At 43.0% G+C, this 21,454-nt stretch overlaps 1 protein-coding gene across 4 annotated transcripts; it reads left to right on the top strand.

Annotated features, from left to right (window-relative positions):
* Positions 1–4,912: 4,912 nt before the first annotated feature.
* LOC139286193 (AP-2 complex subunit alpha-2-like) lies at positions 4,913–20,834 on the top strand. Of its 4 annotated transcripts, none has more exons than XM_070906963.1 (23): positions 4,913–5,039; positions 6,444–6,512; positions 6,866–7,008; positions 7,202–7,395; positions 8,488–8,617; positions 9,327–9,428; positions 9,537–9,645; positions 10,617–10,767; positions 10,937–11,105; positions 11,733–11,870; positions 11,954–12,136; positions 13,026–13,123; positions 13,670–13,901; positions 14,418–14,578; positions 14,869–14,962; positions 15,640–15,773; positions 16,746–16,828; positions 17,062–17,151; positions 17,582–17,705; positions 17,792–17,908; positions 18,490–18,559; positions 19,857–19,991; positions 20,113–20,834. In XM_070906963.1, exons 1-23 carry the CDS (start codon positions 4,973–4,975, stop codon positions 20,188–20,190), a joined length of 2,871 nt encoding a protein of 956 aa, XP_070763064.1. In that variant the 5' UTR covers positions 4,913–4,972; the 3' UTR covers positions 20,191–20,834. The 4 variants fall into 4 exon arrangements, with proteins under 4 accessions (XP_070763064.1, XP_070763295.1, XP_070763140.1 ...); XM_070907194.1 differs by having other exon boundaries at positions 14,418–14,579; positions 14,873–14,938; positions 15,670–15,773; XM_070907039.1 differs by having other exon boundaries at positions 14,418–14,579; positions 14,873–14,962.
* The last annotated feature ends 620 nt before the right edge of the window (positions 20,835–21,454 follow it).

Genomic DNA, 21,454 nt, shown 5'->3' with positions numbered 1-21,454 from the left:
AGGGACAGTCAATAAAAAATCAATAAACAATATTTTTGAAAAAAAAATTGTTGCAACATGTTTCTTTAAACCACAATACTTAAATTATCATAAAAAAATCAAAAAAGCAAAACCTTTTTTTCTCCGGGTCTCAGATAGCGCTTTTCAACCTTCACGGTTCCCAAAGCGCTTTACAGCTAAGTCTCATTCACCCATTCACTCACACATTCACACACACCAATGGCGACCGAGCTGCCATGCAAGGTGCTGGTCTCCATCGGGAGCAAGTTAGGGTTCAGTGTCTTGCTCAAGGACACTTTGCCATGACGGGGGCAGCCGGGGCTGTGGTCTTGTCGGGTTTTTTTTACCCTTATATGGAAGAGGTTCACTACTGGAAGGCTCATCTTTGGAGGATGGGTAGCGTGTGTTTTATCAGCAGATTCATATACTTGGTTCCCTTTTTAAAGGGCTCTGAGTCTGAGTTGAGGTCTGAGCAGGGCCGTTTGTAGCTTTTTCTCGGGGGCCCTATGCAAAATGTTGTTTGGGGGGGCCCCCTATTTTGTTTTATTTGCTCACAAGACACAGCTCCCCCATCCATTGCAGTGTCTTAATAATAACGCTTATAGATTTATGTACTTTTGTATATATCTATATTTTGTTTGCTGCTTTCTGTGGAGGGTGGACCTCGGACCCTCAAGGGCATGGGTCACTAACAGGCGGACCGCGGTCCGAGTCCGGACCCAGACGCCGTCCTATACGGACCCGGACCTGTCATCACTAAATTATTAAGGGATTTAAAATTTTGACAGGGCGCTTCCATTTTAACCGGCGCAGCTTTTCTAGTCTTTGCGGCGCTGGTTTAGCGGATCAGGAAACTCACAGACCAGTTGCATATGAGTTACGCCAGCCCACGTGATGCTACTCAGCCAATCAAATCTGTGCATTCCAGGCGATAAACATTGCGACTCTGAGTACAGACAGACAAGAGAGGTGAGTGACAGATGATAAGACGAGTTAACGACACAGGCAGAGAAGACACATTATTTATTGTGAAATTGGTTGACTGCAGCCCTTATTTTACTTAATGAGAGAAGACCATTATACATATCTACAGTATTATATATCTGTAGAGTTCAATGTTAAGTGACAATAAATATTTGATTTGACAGTCAGTTGTTGATGACATGCAGACATTGATACAACTACTAGGCTACTTCAAGATATATCACACTAACTCACAACGCAAGTTAGACGTTATGATGTTCCGGACCTTCGCTTGAGGATATTTTCTCTAACTGGACCTCTTCGAACTTTAGTTGAATACACCTGCTCTAGGGGGTTCCAGGCGCATGCTCCCCTGGTAGAAAATTTTGTGCATTTTTGAAGTTAAATGCATCAATCTGGTCCAGAGAGCAAAACTAAAAGGCTCAATCCAAGAATTTTGTGCTCTTGTTAACAATTTCATAATTTCAATAATAAACACATTGGTTGTATAGATATAAATAGTTCAGCACTGTTGCGTGGGCCTCACCCTCTAAGCCTGTCGCTCGTGGGATAAGGGCGAAGCAGAATATAATCTGTGCCTCACTGGACAATGACATGATCATCGCATGTGTCTTGGATTATTTATATTTATGCGAATATCTTGGTAATATATCCCACTTCAAATGTATTTTTGTATGCATTTTTTTTTAATGTCACTATCATACATAAGTTTTAATAGTCCAAGAGGCTGGCTTTATAATAAACAAATAAATAAAGATACAAACTTAAATAACCCTTTAAATTTGGTTGTCTTCTTCACAGAAATGAATTAAATGGATGTATATTATGATTTTATATTTATAAAAATTCTAAAACGCTTAAAATAAAGAGGGTTTCATGATCCCTCCCCAGGTTGGGGAACCACACATCAACATAAACTGAGTATAACTGAAACTCTGGTAAATCAACATTTCCCCCTTACAGTAATGATATATACATAGCATGACAGAACAAAGAGGGAGGAAAGGGATAGTATTTAACGTACTTACATTGTTGCATTGGCTCAGGCCTGAAAACGTGTGAAAAAATCCAAATTTTGCGCGGGTAGAGGTGGTGCAACTCAGTAAGAAGTAAGGGTACAAAAATCAGACAGTTTAGAAAGTATCTCAGGTGAGTACTGGCCCTTTTCAGGCACTGGATCAGCGTCAGGTTCGGCTCAAAGGGTGGTTAAGAAAAATGTGTACATCTGCATTGTAGTTTGAAGATAATAGATACTCATACTCATACATCTTGCCACAGTTGGTTCAGACGGTTCTTTATATAATGAAAAACTATTTGGGGAACATTAAACCACAGCCTCTTGTTCCGAGTAACGTCAGGAGCTTGGCCCTGGTGTATTTGCTTGTCGGTCTATTTCTTCTAAAGTTTTTGCTTGGCTGACCCACGTGTGTTTTTCCATGTTGAAATCGCAGATGACACGTGTACATTACTGAATTTCCACTCAACAAATTATTGAATCGCCTACTTTACGTCAAAACACAGGCACAAATTGATATAACTTTTTTATTTACATGTAGGCCCACTCCCATATAAACTTAGTCCTAAAACACATACTTCTACCCACCTAAAAGAGGCCCTGGAGGGACTAAGCCCACTATATCACTGTGCCCATGCAGTAATCCATCTTGAATCAGTAATTGTAATTATAGCAAGAGACAGGAAGTCTCTGTTATCTGGTTCTTTAATTTTGTCTGAAACAGTAGCCTGTGTCTCTAAGAGGCTCCATATGAGACCTGGCATATTTAAACACATTTACAGGCGGATCTGACCCTCAGCAACCCTCTGAGAAGAAAACCACTGATGCAGGTTCACTAGTATCTGCAGCCGGGATTTTCTGAGCGTTAAATCTGACCTTGGTGCAGCTCTACTACTTTGAGGAGCTTAATGAAAACAAATCTTAGAGTGTGATCCATCTGCTCTCGGTTTATACAATTAGAGAGTGCAGGCCTTTGTGTAGCACTGGGAGTTACTGTCCAGTGGGTTGTACTGCTGTATGGTCTCTGTGCGGGGTCATTCTGCATCCACTTGTTCATTTTTGTTGCTTTATTTTATTGGGCTTTGTCCTTTTTTCTATGGAGGATATGTTTGGTCATAATTAAAATTAAAAGTCCAAATAGAAAAGTAAAAGAGATCAAATTTAAGAGAATATTATTTTACTACTACTAGGAATAATCAGGTCATAATTAAAATGAAAAAAAGAGGAAATTGAAAATGGCGATGGAGATAAAAGAAGGGGAAACATCAAATATGAAACTCAAAATGGGAAAACTTAAATGGAAAAGGCTAAATTCAGTTTTTACCATTTGGCATCTTAAATTTGTCTTTTCCATTTGGCATTTGGCTTTTCAAGCTGTATGTAAATGAGGTGGCGTGGCCCAAAGGCTGGAGGGAGGATTTGAAATGGCTGGGGGGGTGTGGTTATTATTGTTTTATTATTGGCACTTATTGTTAGGTGTTTGGCGTCTGGTGAAGTGGGTGTATGTTTGTGCTTGTGGCACCAGGCGGACCCGATGAGGTATAGACTATATCTTATATCTTATCCCACTACCGTTCGTTATGTACTGTAACTCCAGATTCTGCGAGTCTTATAGGCATGGCCCTCTGAGCTCTGGTGACCTGGTGCAACAGCAACGACCTGGAGCTTAACGCTTCAAAGACAGTGGAGATGGTTGTAGACTTTAGGAAGAGCGCAGCCCCACCCGCCTCCATCACCCTGCCTGACTCTCCAGTGGACACTGTGGAGTCCTTCTGTTTCCTGGGCTCCATCATCAGCCAGGACCTCCGGGTTCAGCTCCCTCATCAAGAAAGCCCAACAGAGGATGTACTTCCTGAGGCAGCTGAGGAAGTTTAACCTGCCACAAACAATCCTGGTTCACTTCTACACTGCCATCATAGAGTCCATCCTCACCTCCTCCATCACCGTCTGGTACGCTGCTGCCTCCACCAAGGACAGACGCAGACTGCAGCGCATCACCCGCTCTGCAGAGAGGGTGATCGGCTGCAACCTCCCATCTCTTCAGGACCTGTACTCCTCCAGGACCCTGAGGAGAGCAGGGAAGATCGCTGCCGACCCCTCCCACCCCGGACACTATCTGTTTGACCCCCTCCCACGGCAAATTCCTTGTGATGTATGTTACTTGGCAATAAACAGTTTCTGATTCTGATATTGATGCACTTAACTCCCCTCAGAGTGTCTCACTGGGAGACACTGCACTAGTGCTCCACTTTAAAGAATGATGAAGGCACAGCAACTGCATACATGCCCCTATGCATTATGTTTTTATGCTTAGTCCTGATGTGCTGCCAAGACCGTTTTACACTAATAGAACACGGATTAGAAAATTGATTAGTCTACTATTATCACAGATAATATTCCATCAATAAAATTCATTTCACATTTGATTTAGCCGAAAAAAAAAAAAGGTGATTTCCACACGTCCTCCATGTGTAAGAATTACACGTGTATAATGTAATTCTTGAGTATAACTGAGTTTAAATATGTTGTGTCTTCAGTTTTAAAGTTGAAGAGCTCTACAGTGTCTGACTGAAGCGGAGCGGCACACAACCGGAAGAGTCATGCTACTCCCCAAGCGCCCCTTTTTCTGGGAGCGCACACAGAGCCTTATGAAGAAAACCTGACAAACAATAAAATAGAAAGTTGTGACACCAGTTATCTCACTGGGGTTTTAGGTTTTGTCGAGCCAGCCGACATAAAAAAAAACAACTCGCTTCTGCTGTAGGTCGTAGGTGTAGCTCGGGATGTGTTGAGCGCAGCCGCAGCGTGTCCGGTTCCTGTCTCCGTCACATATTGGGGCTCCTTGTACTACACATCGCTTGCTAGCTAGCTGGCTAGCAAACTTTCAAACAAAGTTACCCCATATAGTTACTGTTTTGTTTTTGTTTTTTAAATACAGGAGAGAAAGCGTCACGTCAGCAGGGAGTGGACAAAATGCCGGCAGTCTCTAAAGGGGATGGGATGCGTGGCCTGGCCGTGTTCATCTCAGACATCAGGAACTGTAAGTTTGTTTATCGCACAGATAGTTATTGGTTAGGCTAGTGACGCGCTAACTAGCCAGTGGAACGCTGGTCGACATTAGCTATCTGGCGGGTGGTTTCAGGGACATGCGAAGGAGTGGCTCCCCCGCACTGTCCACCCGCAACTTTGGCAAGTTTTACGTGTCAAAAAATGGGTTTAGACGCCCACTCACAGCTGGCCTAGCTAATTAACGCTAGCCGCTAGCTTCCAGCTGCTAACGTCACGTCGAAAGGGCGTGGACCACACCGCTTGCTGGTCATAACGCCGCATTTTGGTAGTTTGTGTACTTTTTAGAACGTTAGATTTCAAACAGTGTCCTGCCAGAAATCTAGCTCTTTTTTTCCACACTAACACCATTTGACCCCCCCCCCCCCCCTAAAACGTTGCAACTGACAGTTCCACTAGATTTTGTGAGGAATGTTTCAAGGCAACGTAACCAGGACGTGCACAGTCTACATTATGAGCAGCTCTGGTGTATTTTACATAAAGTAACCTGCAGTGGGCTTGAAAACTGTTCCCAATGATTTCACTCGTCCAGCTGCAGACCGTTTTTTTTTTTTAAGAAACTGTCTGTCAGTGTTTGGTCAGATTTAAGATAGCAAGACTGTTTCAAACTCCCAGGAATGTGGCAGTAACTCAAATAACCATGCATTACAACACTACATTAAATCTAGATGTGCTGCAGCAGACCACAACCGGTTCTACTCCTGTCATCTAAGAACAAGAAACGGAGGCGGACAGTAGAACATTGGAAAAACTTCACCTGGTCAGCCAAATCTTGATTTCTTCTGCAACGTGCAGATGGTGGGCTCCGAATTTGGCGTAAACAACATGAACCGATGGATCCATCCTGCCTTGTGTCAGTGGTTCAGGCTGCGGGTGGTGGTTTGGGGTATATTTTCTTGGCATACATTAGGCCCCTTAATCCCAATTGAGCTTGGTTTAAATGCCACAACCTATCCTTTATGGCCACAGTCTTTTAATGGCTACTTCCGGCAAGATAGTGGAAGATTCGCAGCATGAATCTGCAGCCAGCAAATAATGCACAACTGCGTGATGCCGTCATGTCAACATAGACCGGAATATCTAAGGAAAGTTTCCACAATCCAGCACTTTTTTTTTTCTTTTTAATCCATGCCGCAAAGAATTCATGCTGTTCTACTGAGCACTAGAAAGGTGTAACTAGTAAAGTATCATGGAGCTCCACTGTCATTGTTAAAAACACATAAAAGAGCCATAATGTTGCACTGAGTGACATTCTTTTATTGTGATGAACACAAGTGTAGTTTATTCCTCTCATCTCGTCAAAAAAAAGAAAAGAAAGGGCAACAGTGTATGGGTGACTGCAGCGCTTCGTAACACAATATCTTGATCTGTTTTGCAGGTAAAAGTAAAGAGGCAGAGATTAAGCGGATAAACAAAGAGCTGGCCAATATCCGTTCCAAATTTAAAGGTAGGTTAACAGTTCTGTCAAGCCGGGCCACACTGCAGGGGGGGGGGGGGCACAGGCACAGGCCACGAGTCGACAGGTTCTCAGTCCATCCAAAGACTGATTTGACCTTTCCCTTCCATAGATACAAGTTTTCTTATTGCTGCTGAGCTGCTTTGCTAACTCTTCTCATCAACTGTGTTGTGGTTTTTGCCCCCCCCCCCCAGTTTGGTAGAAAATGCCTGAATGCATTCTTTAGCGCCTGCCGTGTCAGACCATTGAAATACCTGTCTTTGTATCTTCAAGTAGACATTCAAATCCATCTTTTTGTGTGTGTGTGTGTGGATGTGTGTGTTTATTTGTGCGCGTGTGGATAGGAGACAAGGCTCTAGACGGCTACAGCAAAAAAAAGTATGTCTGCAAGCTGCTCTTTATCTTTCTCCTTGGCCACGATATCGACTTTGGACACATGGAGGCTGTCAATCTCCTCAGCTCCAACAAGTACACAGAGAAACAAATTGTAAGTCTGTCTCCATGTTCATCCAGAGTCAAGAGCGTGGTGGATCATTTATCACCTAAATATGTTTGTGTGAGGGGATGGGGGCTAAGGGGTGTACAAATAACAAATACATATTGACATATAGTGTTTCTCCTTTTTTTTTTATATTTTGGAATTGCACAAAGAAATGTGTTTTTCCCGTGTCCCCTTTCAGGGTTACCTGTTCATCTCTGTGCTGGTGAACTCCAACAGCGACCTGATCCGTCTGATCAACAACGGCATCAAGAATGACCTGGCCAGCCGCAACCCCACTTTCATGAACCTGGCCCTGCACTGCATCGCTAACGTGGGCAGCAGAGAAATGGCCGAGGCTTTTGCTTCGGAAATTCCCAGCATCCTGGTGGCGGGGTTTGTACACAAGCATTTAATGCATAGAGATTTCAACTGGTTTCTCAAGTCTCAAAGGAATAGCTAGGTTGTTACTGTTAATCATAAAAAAAACCCCAGAAAGCTTTGTCCAAAGGTTTAATGTCAGTTTTTGACACTAGTAGCTCTTTGGCTATGTTTGACGAGCATCTGACAAAATCAGAAATTGCCTGCAAGAATTCCTTTTTTTTTTCTTCTAGCAAAAGCAATTACACATGGTAGCATTCAAATCAGCTGTTAACTTTTTAAAATCCTTTTAAGATTTTCATTATTTCACACTTGATTTCTGTTTATGGTCAGCACTGTTTTCATTTGGAAGTGGTGCGGTCCGCCATTCCTACTTGGTACTTGAGAGGACCGTGTTGTGTGCCTTTTAGTATGTGCCTCTTCACTCTTGACTTGGACCTGTCTGCGTTTAGTCATAGACTGGGAAGGTTTTGACAGCCCTATCTATGTTTCTTTGCGTTATGGCTGGGCAATGATATTGTATTGCACATCACATGTAGGGTATAGTTCAGGGTTTCCCCCAGAAAAGTTGTTAGGCCCGGTGGCAAGTATCTTGCGGAGGATTTGAAAATATGACTAAGTAATGTGTTGTTAGAAAGAAGTCATTTATTCAAAACACATTAAAAAATCTATATATTATCTATAACAGGGTCTCACAAAGAATCTGACAATGTACAGCCTTGGAATGCTGTGTTGTTCAACAACAACAACAACAACAAAATAAATTAAATTAAAAGAAATGATATCAAAGTTTTTGCACTCTACAAAAATCCAAATTTATCACTTTAAGGGGAAAAATCAGCACTTGATTCATTCCATTTCCTTGATTGTGTCCTCATGAGTCTAAAAAACACTGGGTAAGTGAAAGCAAGCAAAGTAGTACTGCTACCGTGTTGCATTAAACTATACAGTCTCCAGTGTTCACTTCTGCTTGAAGTAACGTTTACGTTGCATGAAACTCCAGGTCCTGTGCTATTAAAATGCACTCACTGTTGCCACTAGTAACCGCCACCTTTTGTATGTGTTGGGTTTTGATGAATGATGATGCATCGCACTTGCCTCCATCAGGGACACCATGGATAGCGTGAAGCAGAGCGCAGCACTATGTCTGCTACGACTCAACAGGACGTCCCCCGACCTGGTGCCCATGGGTGAATGGACAGCCCGAGTGGTCCATCTGCTTAATGACCAGCACCTGGTGAGACTGCACCCTTTTTGTCCCAAATTCCATTCTGCATACAGATTTGGAAGCAAGGTTTTGTGTACGGAGTGTGTTGACGCTAGAAAAGTGACAAAATAAAGTGCACTCAAAGCCGACAAGTGTGCACGCTAAATGCGGCTCTTTGTTTAATTGGCTGTAGCCTTCGAAGATTTTAGTTTGGTTGATGACGATGAATCGATTATTCAACCGTAAGAAAATTAGTTGGCAACTATTACGTTAATCGATAAATTGTCATTTTTCAGGCAAAAAGGTGAAACGTTTGCTGGTTCCTGCTTCTTAAATGTCAGGATTTGCTGCTTTTTTTGTTGTTGTTTATAATGGTAAATGAAGAGTCTTTGGGTTTTTGGACTGTTTTTTTTTGGATAAAAGAAGCAATTTAAGGCGTCACTTAAGGCACTGGGATTGTGACGAGCATTTTTTGCACTTTTTGTGACATTTTATAGACTAAACAATTAATTCATAATAATCAGCAGATTAATCGATACTGAGAATGATTGCGAGTTGCGGCCCTAATTATATCGTATCCTGTTCGTATAAAATGTTGATTTGTTGGTATATTATCTGTTTGTTTGGCTCACTCACTCTCTCTAATGTCTGGGCACCTGAAACAGGCCCAGGATGCTGAAATATTGTGTCAGTTTGTCTGTATTTGTTTTGTATAAAGGTGTGTCTTGTCTGTTGTCAGGGAGTGGTGACAGCAGCCACCAGCCTCATTACCACTCTGGCCCAGAAGAGTCCTAACGATTTCAAAACATCCATCGCGCTGGCTGTGGCCAGACTCAGTAGGGTGGGTGTCTTTCAGTAACTTAACACGATATCTTCATCCCATTGAGGTCAAAGATAAAATCTGAATTTCAACATCTGTTGATGCGTCATCTTCTTCTTGCCTGTCCAGATTGTGACGTCCGCCTCCATCGACCTACAGGACTATACTTACTACTTTGTTGCTGCACCGTGGCTGTCTGTCAAATTGCTGCGCCTTCTACAGTGCTACCCCCCACCTGGTATGGTACAGTACAGGCGTGTGTTTCTGGAGGAGGAATTATGATCCAGTGTAGAAACATATAGTCCCATCACTGTGGACTGGTTAAAGGAGAAAACTGCTGTCTACATGTAGTTTCTCTATAATAAGGGATACTTTTTGTGTTCCAACACCCAGACGATCATTCCTGATTTGATTTATTCCAGTTCTTGTCATTTACTGAAAGGTCACATGTCCGGCTCTCTGCACAAGGGAACCAACAGCCACATTTTCATCATTATGATCTGTGGAATCGATGATTGTTGTCAGTTGTGTGACTTTAAGAGTCTCAGTCAACTGAGGGGTGTCCATGCGTGGTGCCTGCACCGCAAAGCAATACGACCAATTTGTTTTAATCATCCGAAATTCAATCACAAAGTGGCGTATGACACAAACCAAAAAAACCCCCCGAAAAGTAAAGCCCTCTCAACGTCTTCCACTGCAGCACATAAAGCTCAAGGAAATCCGCACGCTCGTTAGTTGCGAACGGACACGTTCAGTGTCGCAACACCGATAATCACATTTGCCAAACTGTTGAAAACGTCTGTATCCCTTGCCCAGTAATGGCTGCAAGCATTGTTTCTAAGATATTTATTCCATTAGCGTTCACAATACAACTTGAACGCTCTTTCCATCTTTGGACTCGTCTTTTAAGAATATAATAAAGTTCCACGAAGGGATTTCTGACACCAGATGGCACCAGAGTAGAGAAAAAGTAAAATATAAATAATGAGGTGGCAAAAAACATTGCGTGTGTTTATTTAGACTTCCATCAGAAAACCAGCAACACAGGCCTCCCATTGAAATCTGTAATGCCTCTCCTTGTAATGTGACATCATTGATTCATTTTTAATATAAATGTATAATGAAGCCCTTTTATACTAAGAATTTGTGGAAATGATGTCGACAAGAGTTCAATTAAAGGTGTTAAGAACACAGCCTTTGTTGTTGCAGAGGATGCAGCGCTGCGGAGTCGTCTGACCGAGTGTCTGGAGACCATCCTCAATAAAGCCCAGGAGCCGCCTAAGTCCAAGAAGGTCCAGCACTCCAACGCAAAGAATGCTGTTCTGTTTGAAGCCATCTCGCTCATCATCCACCATGACAGGTTGGTTCTGCGGTCCTGGGGAATTTTTTGCCGTTGGGTAGCCGGATAGGCTTTTAGCAAATAGTTTCCAACATGTTGTGTTAGATGTTAGACGCTTTTTGGATGTTGTTTGGATGTTGAAATGTGTGATGGGCATTTGAACACTACAGCCTGTTGTTGTCTCTCCCAGCGAGCCCACCCTGTTGGTACGAGCCTGCAACCAGCTGGGCCAGTTCTTGCAGCACAGGGAAACCAACCTCCGTTATTTGGCTTTGGAGAGCATGTGCACGCTGGCCAGCTCCGAGTTTTCCCACGAGGCAGTAAAGACGCATATAGACACTGTGATCAACGCTCTAAAGGTGAGTCTTCCGTCAGTTGTGTGCCTTTGTTGATAAGCTTTTGCAGGTTAATTGTGTAAGGGATGCGTGCAGCTTGGAGAACGTATTTTAGACCGCGTTTTCAACAATCTGACCAATGGCAGGTGCTATGGAGTCTGAAATGTGCCACTGGAATTGCTATGCACTTTTTTAGTGATTATTTGTAAAAGTGGGTATGAAAAGTCATTCTTAGCCTTAGGATGTTCACAAAACATCCTAAGCTACCTGGCCAAGTTAGGAGAAACTCCTAAAAGCATGAGGCGAGTCAGTCTTCACCTTAAGACACCAAGAATTGTGATTCACAAAGTCTTTTAGCACTAAAAGTAGCTCCTAAGTCTGAGAGAAGTTAGACAAATTGTCTGATAAAACTAAAAAGTTTTATTGACATTGTGAATATTCCAACATTTTTTGCATGGTTATTTGCGAAGATATGCGCTTCTGCACCGGCAGCCATGTTCCATGTTACACTGCCTCAGTTCACAAAGCATTCTGGGAAGTTTCCTCTACCGCTCTGTTTCGAGTCTGCTTCGGAAAAGTAGTAGCTACAGCTGTTAAAAATCTGCCTGAGACATTTGTCATTTCATATGTTCTGTTTTATTTTCTACACAGACGGAGCGAGATGTGAGTGTTCGCCAGCGGGCTGTGGATCTGCTCTATGCGATGTGTGACCGCAGCAACGCCAAGCAGATCGTGGCAGAGATGCTGAGCTACCTGGAGACCGCCGACTACTCGATCAGAGAGGAGATAGTGGGTCATCAGTACAGGCCTGTGCACCGTTTAGTTCTCCTGTGTGTTGCTCGAACCCTCTGCCAGTTGCTTCTCTTCCCCAGGTGCTCAAGGTGGCTATCCTGGCAGAAAAATACGCCGTGGACTACACCTGGTACGTGGATACCATCCTCAACCTCATCCGCGTCGCCGGCGACTATGTCAGCGAGGAGGTGTGGTACCGTGTCATCCAGATTGTCATAAACCGCGATGATGTCCAAGGCTACGCTGCCAAGACCGTCTTTGAGGTGGGCATGGAGATTTGATTTGTGTTGTAAGGCCCCGTTTCCTAGCAGACATGTCATGGCTACAGCTGTTTACACTGTGTGGGAATCCATATATGGGTTCATTCTCATGGGTGGCAAATGGCAAGCCCATTTCCCCAGGCCTCACACGGTCCTTTTTTTAAATCTTTTTTGGGTGCAAATTTCTGTTCCCAATCCCTCCGCAGGTATCGAAACCAACAATACTGCAGCAACTATGAATGTCCTGAGCCTTTTCTGGCTTTTTGTAAATAGCTCCTCTGTTTGCTCTGGATGCACCAGCTGTCACACATTTCCCACCACTTCTAAAATACTTGAACCACGCAAGGAACGGGTGAGTCATTGTAGAATATGATAGGAAGCCATCAAAATAAAGTCCCTAGTAGCAGTAATGATCCCTCGCAGCCTAAAATAAAAAAACAACATTGATTTAAAAAAAAAAAAAAAAAAAAAAATGAAGAAAAATGACCAAAGAGTAATGATTAATAATAAAGTTTTACCAGTGTATGTATATAGGGTTCTATGCAATATTACGCATATCCCCAGTGGCTGGGCATGGAACCCTTACTGTTTCATTTGGTGAAGTGGGTGTGTGTTTGTGGTACCAGACGGACCCAGTGAGGCATGGACTAGGCCTATATTCTTCTTACCCCCCTAACAATAGCCTTATAGGGCGGACCCTATCCAATACAGAACATCAGTTACTACTGTAACTCCAGGTTCTGTGAGTATAGGCGCAGCCGTCTGAGCACTGGGCCTCACTTGTTCCTTAAATAGCTGAAGAAAAAGCTGCTTTTGGGAGGCGATTGATAGCAGTGTGCGGTTCCTTCCATGTTGTTCCTAACCCAATGTCGTCTTTGTGAACACTTCACAGGCACTACAGGCTCCCGCCTGCCACGAGAACCTGGTTAAGGTGGGGGGTTACATCCTGGGAGAGTTTGGTAACCTAATTGCCGGGGACCCGCGCTCCAGGTACAAATAGCATCCACACAGTGCAATCCACTGTTCTGAAGATGATATCATTTTTGAGTTCAGTTGATGTTTCAGCTCGGGGGTCTCATTGATAATATACAGAACGGGGCCTGAAAGAGCCCACTTCCTACGATTACGATTTTAGTACACTTTTAGATTGGATCCTACGCACTATTTTATAAACGAGACCCCTGGCGTTTCCTGTTAATTCACCCTTGCAGCATATGCTCTCAAACTCTCAGACCTCAGTGTCACAGTTTTCCTCAGGACTATTTCTTCCGTAGAAAGTAGTTGTAATGAAACCAATGCTATCTGCATGGCTAGATATGACCAGGCTTAAGTGAGCGAAAAGCAGACACCAATATGTTGTTTTAAAACTGAACATGGCGCAGTGTTAACCGTAGGAGGCAAGCTGAAGAAGCAGGAGTGAAAGCCAGTATTTCTTAATATACAAGGGAAATATTGACTTGATTTTTTCTCGAGCTGACCTTTTTATGTTTACTGAGGTTATACTGTCCCTGTTTTGCGTTGCGTCTTCTCCTTCAGCCCTCTGGTCCAGTTCAACCTGCTCCACTCCAAGTTCCACTTATGCGCCGTGCCAACTCGGGCGCTGCTGCTGTCGGCCTACATCAAGTTCATTAACTTGTTCCCAGAAGTGAAGGCCACCATTCAAGATGTCCTGCGCTCAGACAGCCAGCTCCGCAATGCTGACGTAGAGCTTCAGCAGAGGGCTGTCGAGTACCTGAGGCTCAGCTGCATGGCCAGCACTGACATATTGGTTAGTGAACTATGCAGGAAGTGGACAAAATGCTGCTAACACATAACAGTCTAACACACGCTCACAAAGCAGATAATAGTGAGAATTGTTATGTCAGATTAGATTCAGGGTTCAGGTTGAAAACACCAATCGGTGGGCTGTTTCATTTGGTGAATTGTTTGAAATTTGGTTCTGCTACTTCAGTCACTCGGTTGTTCTGTGTCATTCTGCCTAAAGATATTTAAGCCCCCCTACTGCCTCCCAACCATGGACTGTATATAAAGACGGACGACATGACAGCTCCCCCAAAAGTGAAGCCACCTTATGTACAATCTATGCTCCCAACATATACCCATATAAACTCACCCACACCGTCTACTGTAACCCTGTATATAGAATAAAACTGCTGTATTGTCTGACATGAATACAAAGTTGTTTGTATGACTGTGAAATGATGGAAAATCACCATTTGCCAATTGTGCAGTGGTCCAGGCCGAAAGCTTTACACTCTTGTCTCGCTCTCACGTACCTCCGCAGGCCACAGTCTTAGAAGAGATGCCTCCATTCCCCGAGAGAGAGTCATCAATCCTGGCCAAGCTGAAGAGGAAGAAGGGTCCAGGCAACCTTCCCAACATCGACGATGCCCGGCATAATGTCAACGGCAGCACAGAGCACGGCGAGAACGCCGAAGCCACAAAGGTAACACCACAGTGGTGCTGTGAAATGTGGTCAGTACAGCTTAAGTTTTCTTTTTTCTTTTTTTTATACAAACCCCACCCAGGAAATAAACTTGACAAGTGAACTTTCTCATCCAAATCAGCATGGCTATGAATCTTCAAAACAAGCCTGCATCACACAAATTAGCATTATTATAGCTAACATTGGCATATTGGCATTTCTTTGATCTTTACCTTTCTTTCTCCTTCCTTCCCCGTCTTCGCCCCTCTATCCTTCTCCTCCTCCTGTCTGTCCCTTTTCTCTTTCTCCGTCAGTCTTCTCCTTCACTGATGGCAGACCTTCTCCCTACCGACAGACCCCGCCCTGCCTCCTCCACTCCCGTCATGCTCTCTGCTGGGAGCATGGTACAGTGATAGCAAGAAACAACACGTAGTATAGTGAACCGCATAATTGTTCATTACCACCGGAGTGGTAGCTGCTCTTGTCCTATATTGTCCCAATTATGTGTTTGGATCTTTTGGAAATGCCACCACTCCACTGAAGAGGGTTTGGGTTTTGTGACAGGATTCTGTGGTCAAGACTTTCAAGGGCAGATACTGATCACTTATTAATGTTTATTAAATTGGCTGTTTAAAGATTGGGCTGATGGCTCACTGCTATCCCTCTGCCATCGTATCATGATTTAAAAGCCCATTAAGTCTGTTATCAGGCATACAATCATATGATCTGCTTAAACAGCTCCCAGACCGATGGTCGGTAAGCACAGGGAAGCTCACCAACACCTTGAGCGCAGCCACCGTCTCTCTAGCTTGCTCAACCACACACTCGCTACCTAAAAGGAGCCACGCTGCTCTTAACAACAGGCTATAGGGAGGAAAAGTAAGGAAAGACTACATTTCATCTTAACTGTAATTTATTGGCTCAATATCGTATATAGGGTTAGGGTTAGCCACCGGTTGAGTGTTTTTTAAAGTGACGGAAAATTTGAATTGCAGTTGATAGATAACTCTTCTGGTTTTGGTGTGCTTGGTATGTCGATAATGGATGTTAAAGATGCCATTTGCTTATGTTTCTCTCCCAGGGTTCCACCCACCTCTTCACAGACCTGCAGAGTCTAGATTCCACCCCTTCAGCGGAAGCCAGCCTGCTAGTTGACGTCTTTTCCGACAGCTCCGCCCCTGCATCCATAGATGTGTCTGAGGAGAATTTCCCCAGGTGGGAACCATACCGTGAGCTTGTTTGAGAGGTTACAGTCATAAATTGTAAATAGTCACACATACAGTAGGGTAGTCCACGTTTCAATTAATGTCAAGATTTAAAAAATAATGGTCAAAATCCAAGCTGTACAGGCCGAGGTATTCTTTTAATCTCTGTTATGGGTCAAAGTCCAAAAACACTGGATCTTGCATTTCCCATAATGGAAGTGGATTGTGTCTTTTATTAGACCCTCTTTGCCAGGTAAACACTTAACGTCTGCACCACGTTCAAACTTCACTCCCTCACCAAGACAGGTAGCAATAATTAATAAACCTCAAGGCGGCATCAAAATACTGCCATCATAAACAGGCGAATTGGTAGTAGAGGGATTACATTCAACTTCGGGCTGTCAAATGATCAGTATGATCAGCAGATTGTCGTGTGGGCCACACACCGTGTGTGTGTGTGTGTGTGTGTGTGTGTGTGTTGGTATTAATAATAACATTTTTTGCATCATTATCTAGTAAAAGACTCCCGACACCCCATATATATCTTTTACGGATTAGAATGAAATCTAGACCATGGAATGAGGGTCGGTTCTAGGTTGGTGCCATGCACGACCTGTGATAGCAGTTCATAAAATGATAAACTGACTCGCTCGACATTCCTGTGTTCATCCTCTGAGAGTCTGGCAGGCCTATATCTTTACCCAGAGGCCTTGTGAACAAGAAGGTTGAGAAAAGTTCACTGACGTTGAACTGAGTTCTCTGAAGGGAGGGAAATTCCATGTTATTAACGCTACATTCCATATATACATATTCTTCTTTGAACGTCGGCTAACAAGTTAGCTGAAATGTTGAGAAATTATTCTGCGAGCGTTATTTGCAAACCAAGCAAATGGATGCATGAAGTTCACACTTCTGAACAAAAATGGAAGATCTCAAACGTCTTTGTTGTAGATTTCTAACTGTGTCCTTTTGTAAATTTCAGGTTTGTTTGTAAGAGCAACGGTGTAATTTATGAGAACCAGCTTTTGCAGATTGGAGTGAAGTCGGAGTACAGGCAGAACCTGGGTGAGCAGCTTTACTGTTTGTCTCCAGTATGCTTAAGTTCTACGTCTTTTACTTTTGGGTGATCTTGTCAGACCTCAAAGGATACTTCTGACAGGCTAGCGTTACAGAATAATGCAAAGAATCGGGTGTGAAATGGGTAGTAATGATTATATGTATAATTTTAAATGTAGCAGATACTTGTCAGATGTGATTTAGTTCAAAAAGAATGAACTCAAATGGTTTACCTCCCACAGGTCGCATTTATGTGTTCTACGGCAACAAGACGTCTACCCAGTTCCTGAGCTTCTCCTCATCAGTGACAAGTCAGGACACACTCAAGACTCATATCCTTCGCATTGTTTCTTGTTACAGATTGATTGTCCCATTCCAGCCCACAGGAAGCCCTGGAGTTTCTTAACACAAGTAACTTCAGGTCTTCAGGACCCTTTGGGGCGAGAACCCTAATTAAGCCTACAACATAACAAAATTGTGTATCGGTGTGAATACTTTCCAAAGCTCCTCTAGGTGTGCTGAGATGTGTGCCAGTGTCGTTTAGGTGTGTTGTAATTTATGAGAACCAGCTTTTGCAGATTAGAGTGAAGTCTGAGTGCAGGCAGAACCTGGGTGAGCAGCTTTACTGTTCATCTCCAGTATGCTTAAGTTCTACGTCTTTTACTTTTGGGTGATCTTGTCAGACCTCAATGGATACTTCTGACAGGCTAGCGTTGCAGAATAATGCAAAGTGTTCGTGGAATCCTTGACCGTCGTCTCCACAGCTGAATGTCCACGCTAAAGCAGTAGACCCCTTAGTAGAAGGTGGGGCTCAGGTCCAACAGATCCTCAACATTGAGTGTGTGTCAGATTTCACAGATGCACCGGTACTCGACATTCAGTTCAGGTTGGTGTCTGACTGCGTACTTATTTTTTATTTTTGATGTATTTAGCTAGTCATACGTGCTAATTTCTGACTGTATGTGTGAGCAGATACGGTGGAACTCTGCAGAACATTGCAGTGAAACTCCCTGTGATGCTGAACAAGTTTTTTCAGCCCACGGAGATGACGTCCCAGGACTTCTTCCAACGCTGGGCACAGCTTGGAGCGTAAGGCTCGCTTGACATACTTGATGGACCACCGGTCCCATGGTTCCTATCGGCAGTAATCGTTTTCAGAGGCAGATTTCTTTAACTGTCATAAATGCAGATCCATTTCAATGGATCAACATCGATCTGAATGTATATGTTGTCTTTTTTAGCTCTCCTGAAAACACAATATTGAGTTAGTGCTGTAATATTGTAGGTCAGCAATGGCGGTCAGCGTTAATGTCATGTCCACAAAAAAAGTGAAAAAATGTGATTTATATTATAAATATTAAATGTAATGTTTATGCTTAATCTTCTATGATATTATGGATATATATAAGCAAATATTTTACTGTTGGCTGGATAAAACAAGTAATTTGAACACGTTAACTCAGGCATTGGGAAATTGGCATTTTTGTTCTAGCAGTGTGGCACATGTACGCTAGTGGAATAATCTAATTTCGAAATTTCAAAAATGACCGTATTGTAGACGCAAGTAAGATGAACGATAGCAGTCAGACAGTTTTTGTAGTGGATGACATTTCTATAGCAACATGTTCCGAGATAAGTAATTACCTTCTCTGGCTTCTTTGTGTCCTCAGTCCTCAGCAAGAGGTTCAGAAAATCTTCAAAGCCAAACACCCAATGGACACAGATGTTACCAAGGCCAAGGTAAAAAACAAAAATCAGTTCTTAAAGGACATCAACTATCATTTGTGTGAAGATTCAGGACTCATTTTGACATGCTCTTGTGTGAGCTGCACATTCCCACAGTACCTCAAATCTGCATGAGCGATGTGATGGTTTGTAGTGCTGACTTTGGTCACTTTTCTACATGTATATTTTATTAGAGATAACATTTAGCATATGGTCTCTCATCCTCATTCCATGCAGGGGGGCCCCTGGCAAAAAAACAAAAACACAATTCACCATATTCAGACGGCGGCCATTTTCCTCTGACGTCACGCTCAGAGCGGGAAGCTCGAATGCTGTTATCATGTCGTACTGCTGCGTTCCAGGTTGCAAGTCGTATGAACACGGGGAATCGTTATCTTTTCACCGCTTTCCAATTGATCAGCAACAGAAAAGACATTGTTTTTCAAGGTAAAACAATATATTTGATAACCCATTAGCCAACGTTAGCAGTCAACCACTTCCCAGCTATCGTTAGCGTTTGATAGTGTTACACGATACGATAGGGAAAGGCGTAAATTAATTCTGAAATATCAGCGCACATCTTGGACGCATTTATTTAAGCCTGGGAGTAAAACGCATTGGATGTAATCCAGTTAACATTGGCTAACTGTCCTGCTGTCTCTTCACCCGACCGCAGAAATGTTCTGGTGAAGTCGGTAACGTCATGTGACATTATGCAGATGACATTGACTGTTAACGTTACGTTGCAAGCTTGATTACATCCAGCGCGCTATGAAACAGGGATGTTAATGCTAGCTAGGAAGTGGTTGAAGGCTAACGTTGGCTGTTGGCAAACAATAGCTAATGCGTTATCAAATATGTTGTTTTACCTTGAAATACGGCCCGATGTCCCTCCGGATTTCATTATCTATTGTCTTTTCAGTCGCTGTTCAATCGGGAAGCGGTGAAACGATAACGATTTGTCAGATTTCCCTACGAACACAGCAGTACGACATGATAACAGCGCTCGAGCTTCCCGGCCTGAGCGCGGCGTCTGAGGAAAATGGCCGCCGTGTGAACATCTGGCTAGGCGCTGCATTGACCAATCAAGTACATGCAAGCCCACATTCCTGGTGGATGGCTTCGTAACGTGAACACTGTATTTCTACTGTTTACCTCGCTACGATTGTCACGACGGCGGATAAAATTGCTGCCTTGACGACTTTCCTGAACCGTAAAATCTTTTAGAATCAAATTTTTGTGAATGTGCATTGATCAGCTTTTTCATGTGTGTGTACATTTTTTTTTTCTGTTCTGTAAATTTCCTTTGTAGATCTTAGGTTTTGGTGTAGCTCTGCTGAATGAGGTGGATCCCAACCCCGCAAACTTTGTTGGAGCCGGAGTCATTCACACCAAGAACACTCAGGTGGGCTGCCTCCTCAGACTGGAGCCCAACACACAAGCACAGGTAAAGGCGCGCACACACACACACACACACACACACACACACACACACACACACACACAGATTCATCTATGTATAGAACCATTGTATAGCCTGCGTAACTGTGTCTTTGTTTCCTGTTCAGATGTATCGTCTCACCCTCCGGACCAGCAGGGACTCCGTGTCTCAGAGACTGTGCGATCTCCTCTTTGAGCAGTTTTAGACTCGACGCAGCGCCAGCATTTTTTCTTTTTTTTACACCTTCCCTCTCCTAGTCTCACTTTAGATTGGAACTGATGTATTGTACAGTGTAAATTATTATTATTATTTTTTATTTCACTTAATCTACATGTAAATGAAGTGAACTGAACTTTCGCACAAAGCTTTACTAATATGTCACCACTGCTTTAAACCTGCCTTGTACTCTGTGTGTGTGTGTGTGTGTGTGTGTGTGCGTTACACTGTGAGCACCTTAGCCGACATGTTGCAGACGGCGCTAGCGGCTCCAGAGTTTTGAACAGTTTGGAAATGGTGTGTTTTCGCTGCCTGGGTACTGCCTTTCTCATTCAACACGTTTTGACGAGTTGGCCAGGAAGCATTCATGAGGATTGCAAGCTTACCAGTGATCTCAACAGTTCAAGTCAGCGGTTTTGATAGCGTTTCTACGAGACATTTGTTCTTGTAGTGTTTCAGACAAAAGTTGCACAGAACTGGGAAGCCTTCCTCAACTTCTCGCCCATTTTGCACTTGTTAGATAAAAAAAAAAAAAAAAAGATCACATAAGTAGATCAGATAGATTTAGACAAGAGAATTTTGACTATGATGTCAGAGTTCTTACTTATTTCACCGATTTTACGCGTCTGTCATCTCAGGAAGAAAAGCAAAGCTTTTGTATTTTTATTTTTGTTTTTTTTAAAGCAAAAGATAGTTTGGATGCCACAGTTTTGGTTCTGTGGTGTGACTCTCCGAGCTGCGTTGTGCGTGTTTGTTTGTTTTTGTTTTTTTTCACGCATCAAATTCAGACACTCAAATGAAACATAGAACACTAGGTAGCAAATGGATGCATTTTGTTTCCAGAGTATCTGCTTTACTCCACACAGTTGTGCCTGTGAACATTTGTTACTCCGCCTAGAACAGACACACAGGAGTAATATTCACTAAGTCTAAAGCACTGCCACGCTGTCGTCGCACTATTTTCGCCTCTATGCATTTATTTACAGAGCACTGCCAAACAAGTAATATTGCTGTATTTCAGTGTGTGGTGTATTTTCTGTTTCATAGCATGTATCATAATCCTTGATGGCATATTTGATGCTTAGCATAAAGACTGGCTCTGTCCAAAGATGAAAAAATGTGTCTCCAGGAACCATTGTGCCCCCCCCCCATAAAATGGCAATTTTGTCTTGTTTTTTTGTTTGTATCAGACGTGTTACTAACATGTTTATATAGTGAGCTTGAGAAATGCTGGTAGGTGGGTTTATTTCCAC

The sequence above is a fragment of the Enoplosus armatus genome, chromosome 1 (genome assembly GCF_043641665.1).
Source record: "Enoplosus armatus isolate fEnoArm2 chromosome 1, fEnoArm2.hap1, whole genome shotgun sequence".
In the NCBI taxonomy this organism is placed as follows: domain Eukaryota; kingdom Metazoa; phylum Chordata; class Actinopteri; order Centrarchiformes; family Enoplosidae; genus Enoplosus; species Enoplosus armatus.
The sequence above is the reverse complement of the archived record's forward strand: the minus strand, read 5'-3'. Positions and strand labels throughout refer to the sequence as shown.

Bases quoted from the DNA above. Each gene is read 5' to 3' on its own strand.
- LOC139286193 (XM_070906963.1), top strand. From the start codon at position 4,973: ATGCCGGCAGTCTCTAAAGGGGATGGGATGCGTGGCCTGGCCGTGTTC. The intron at 5,040-6,443 runs GTAAGTTTGTTT...TCTGTTTTGCAG, and splicing joins CATCTCAGACATCAGGAACT to GTAAAAGTAAAGAGGCAGAG. The intron at 11,871-11,953 runs GTGGGTCATCAG...TCTCTTCCCCAG, and splicing joins ACTCGATCAGAGAGGAGATA to GTGCTCAAGGTGGCTATCCT.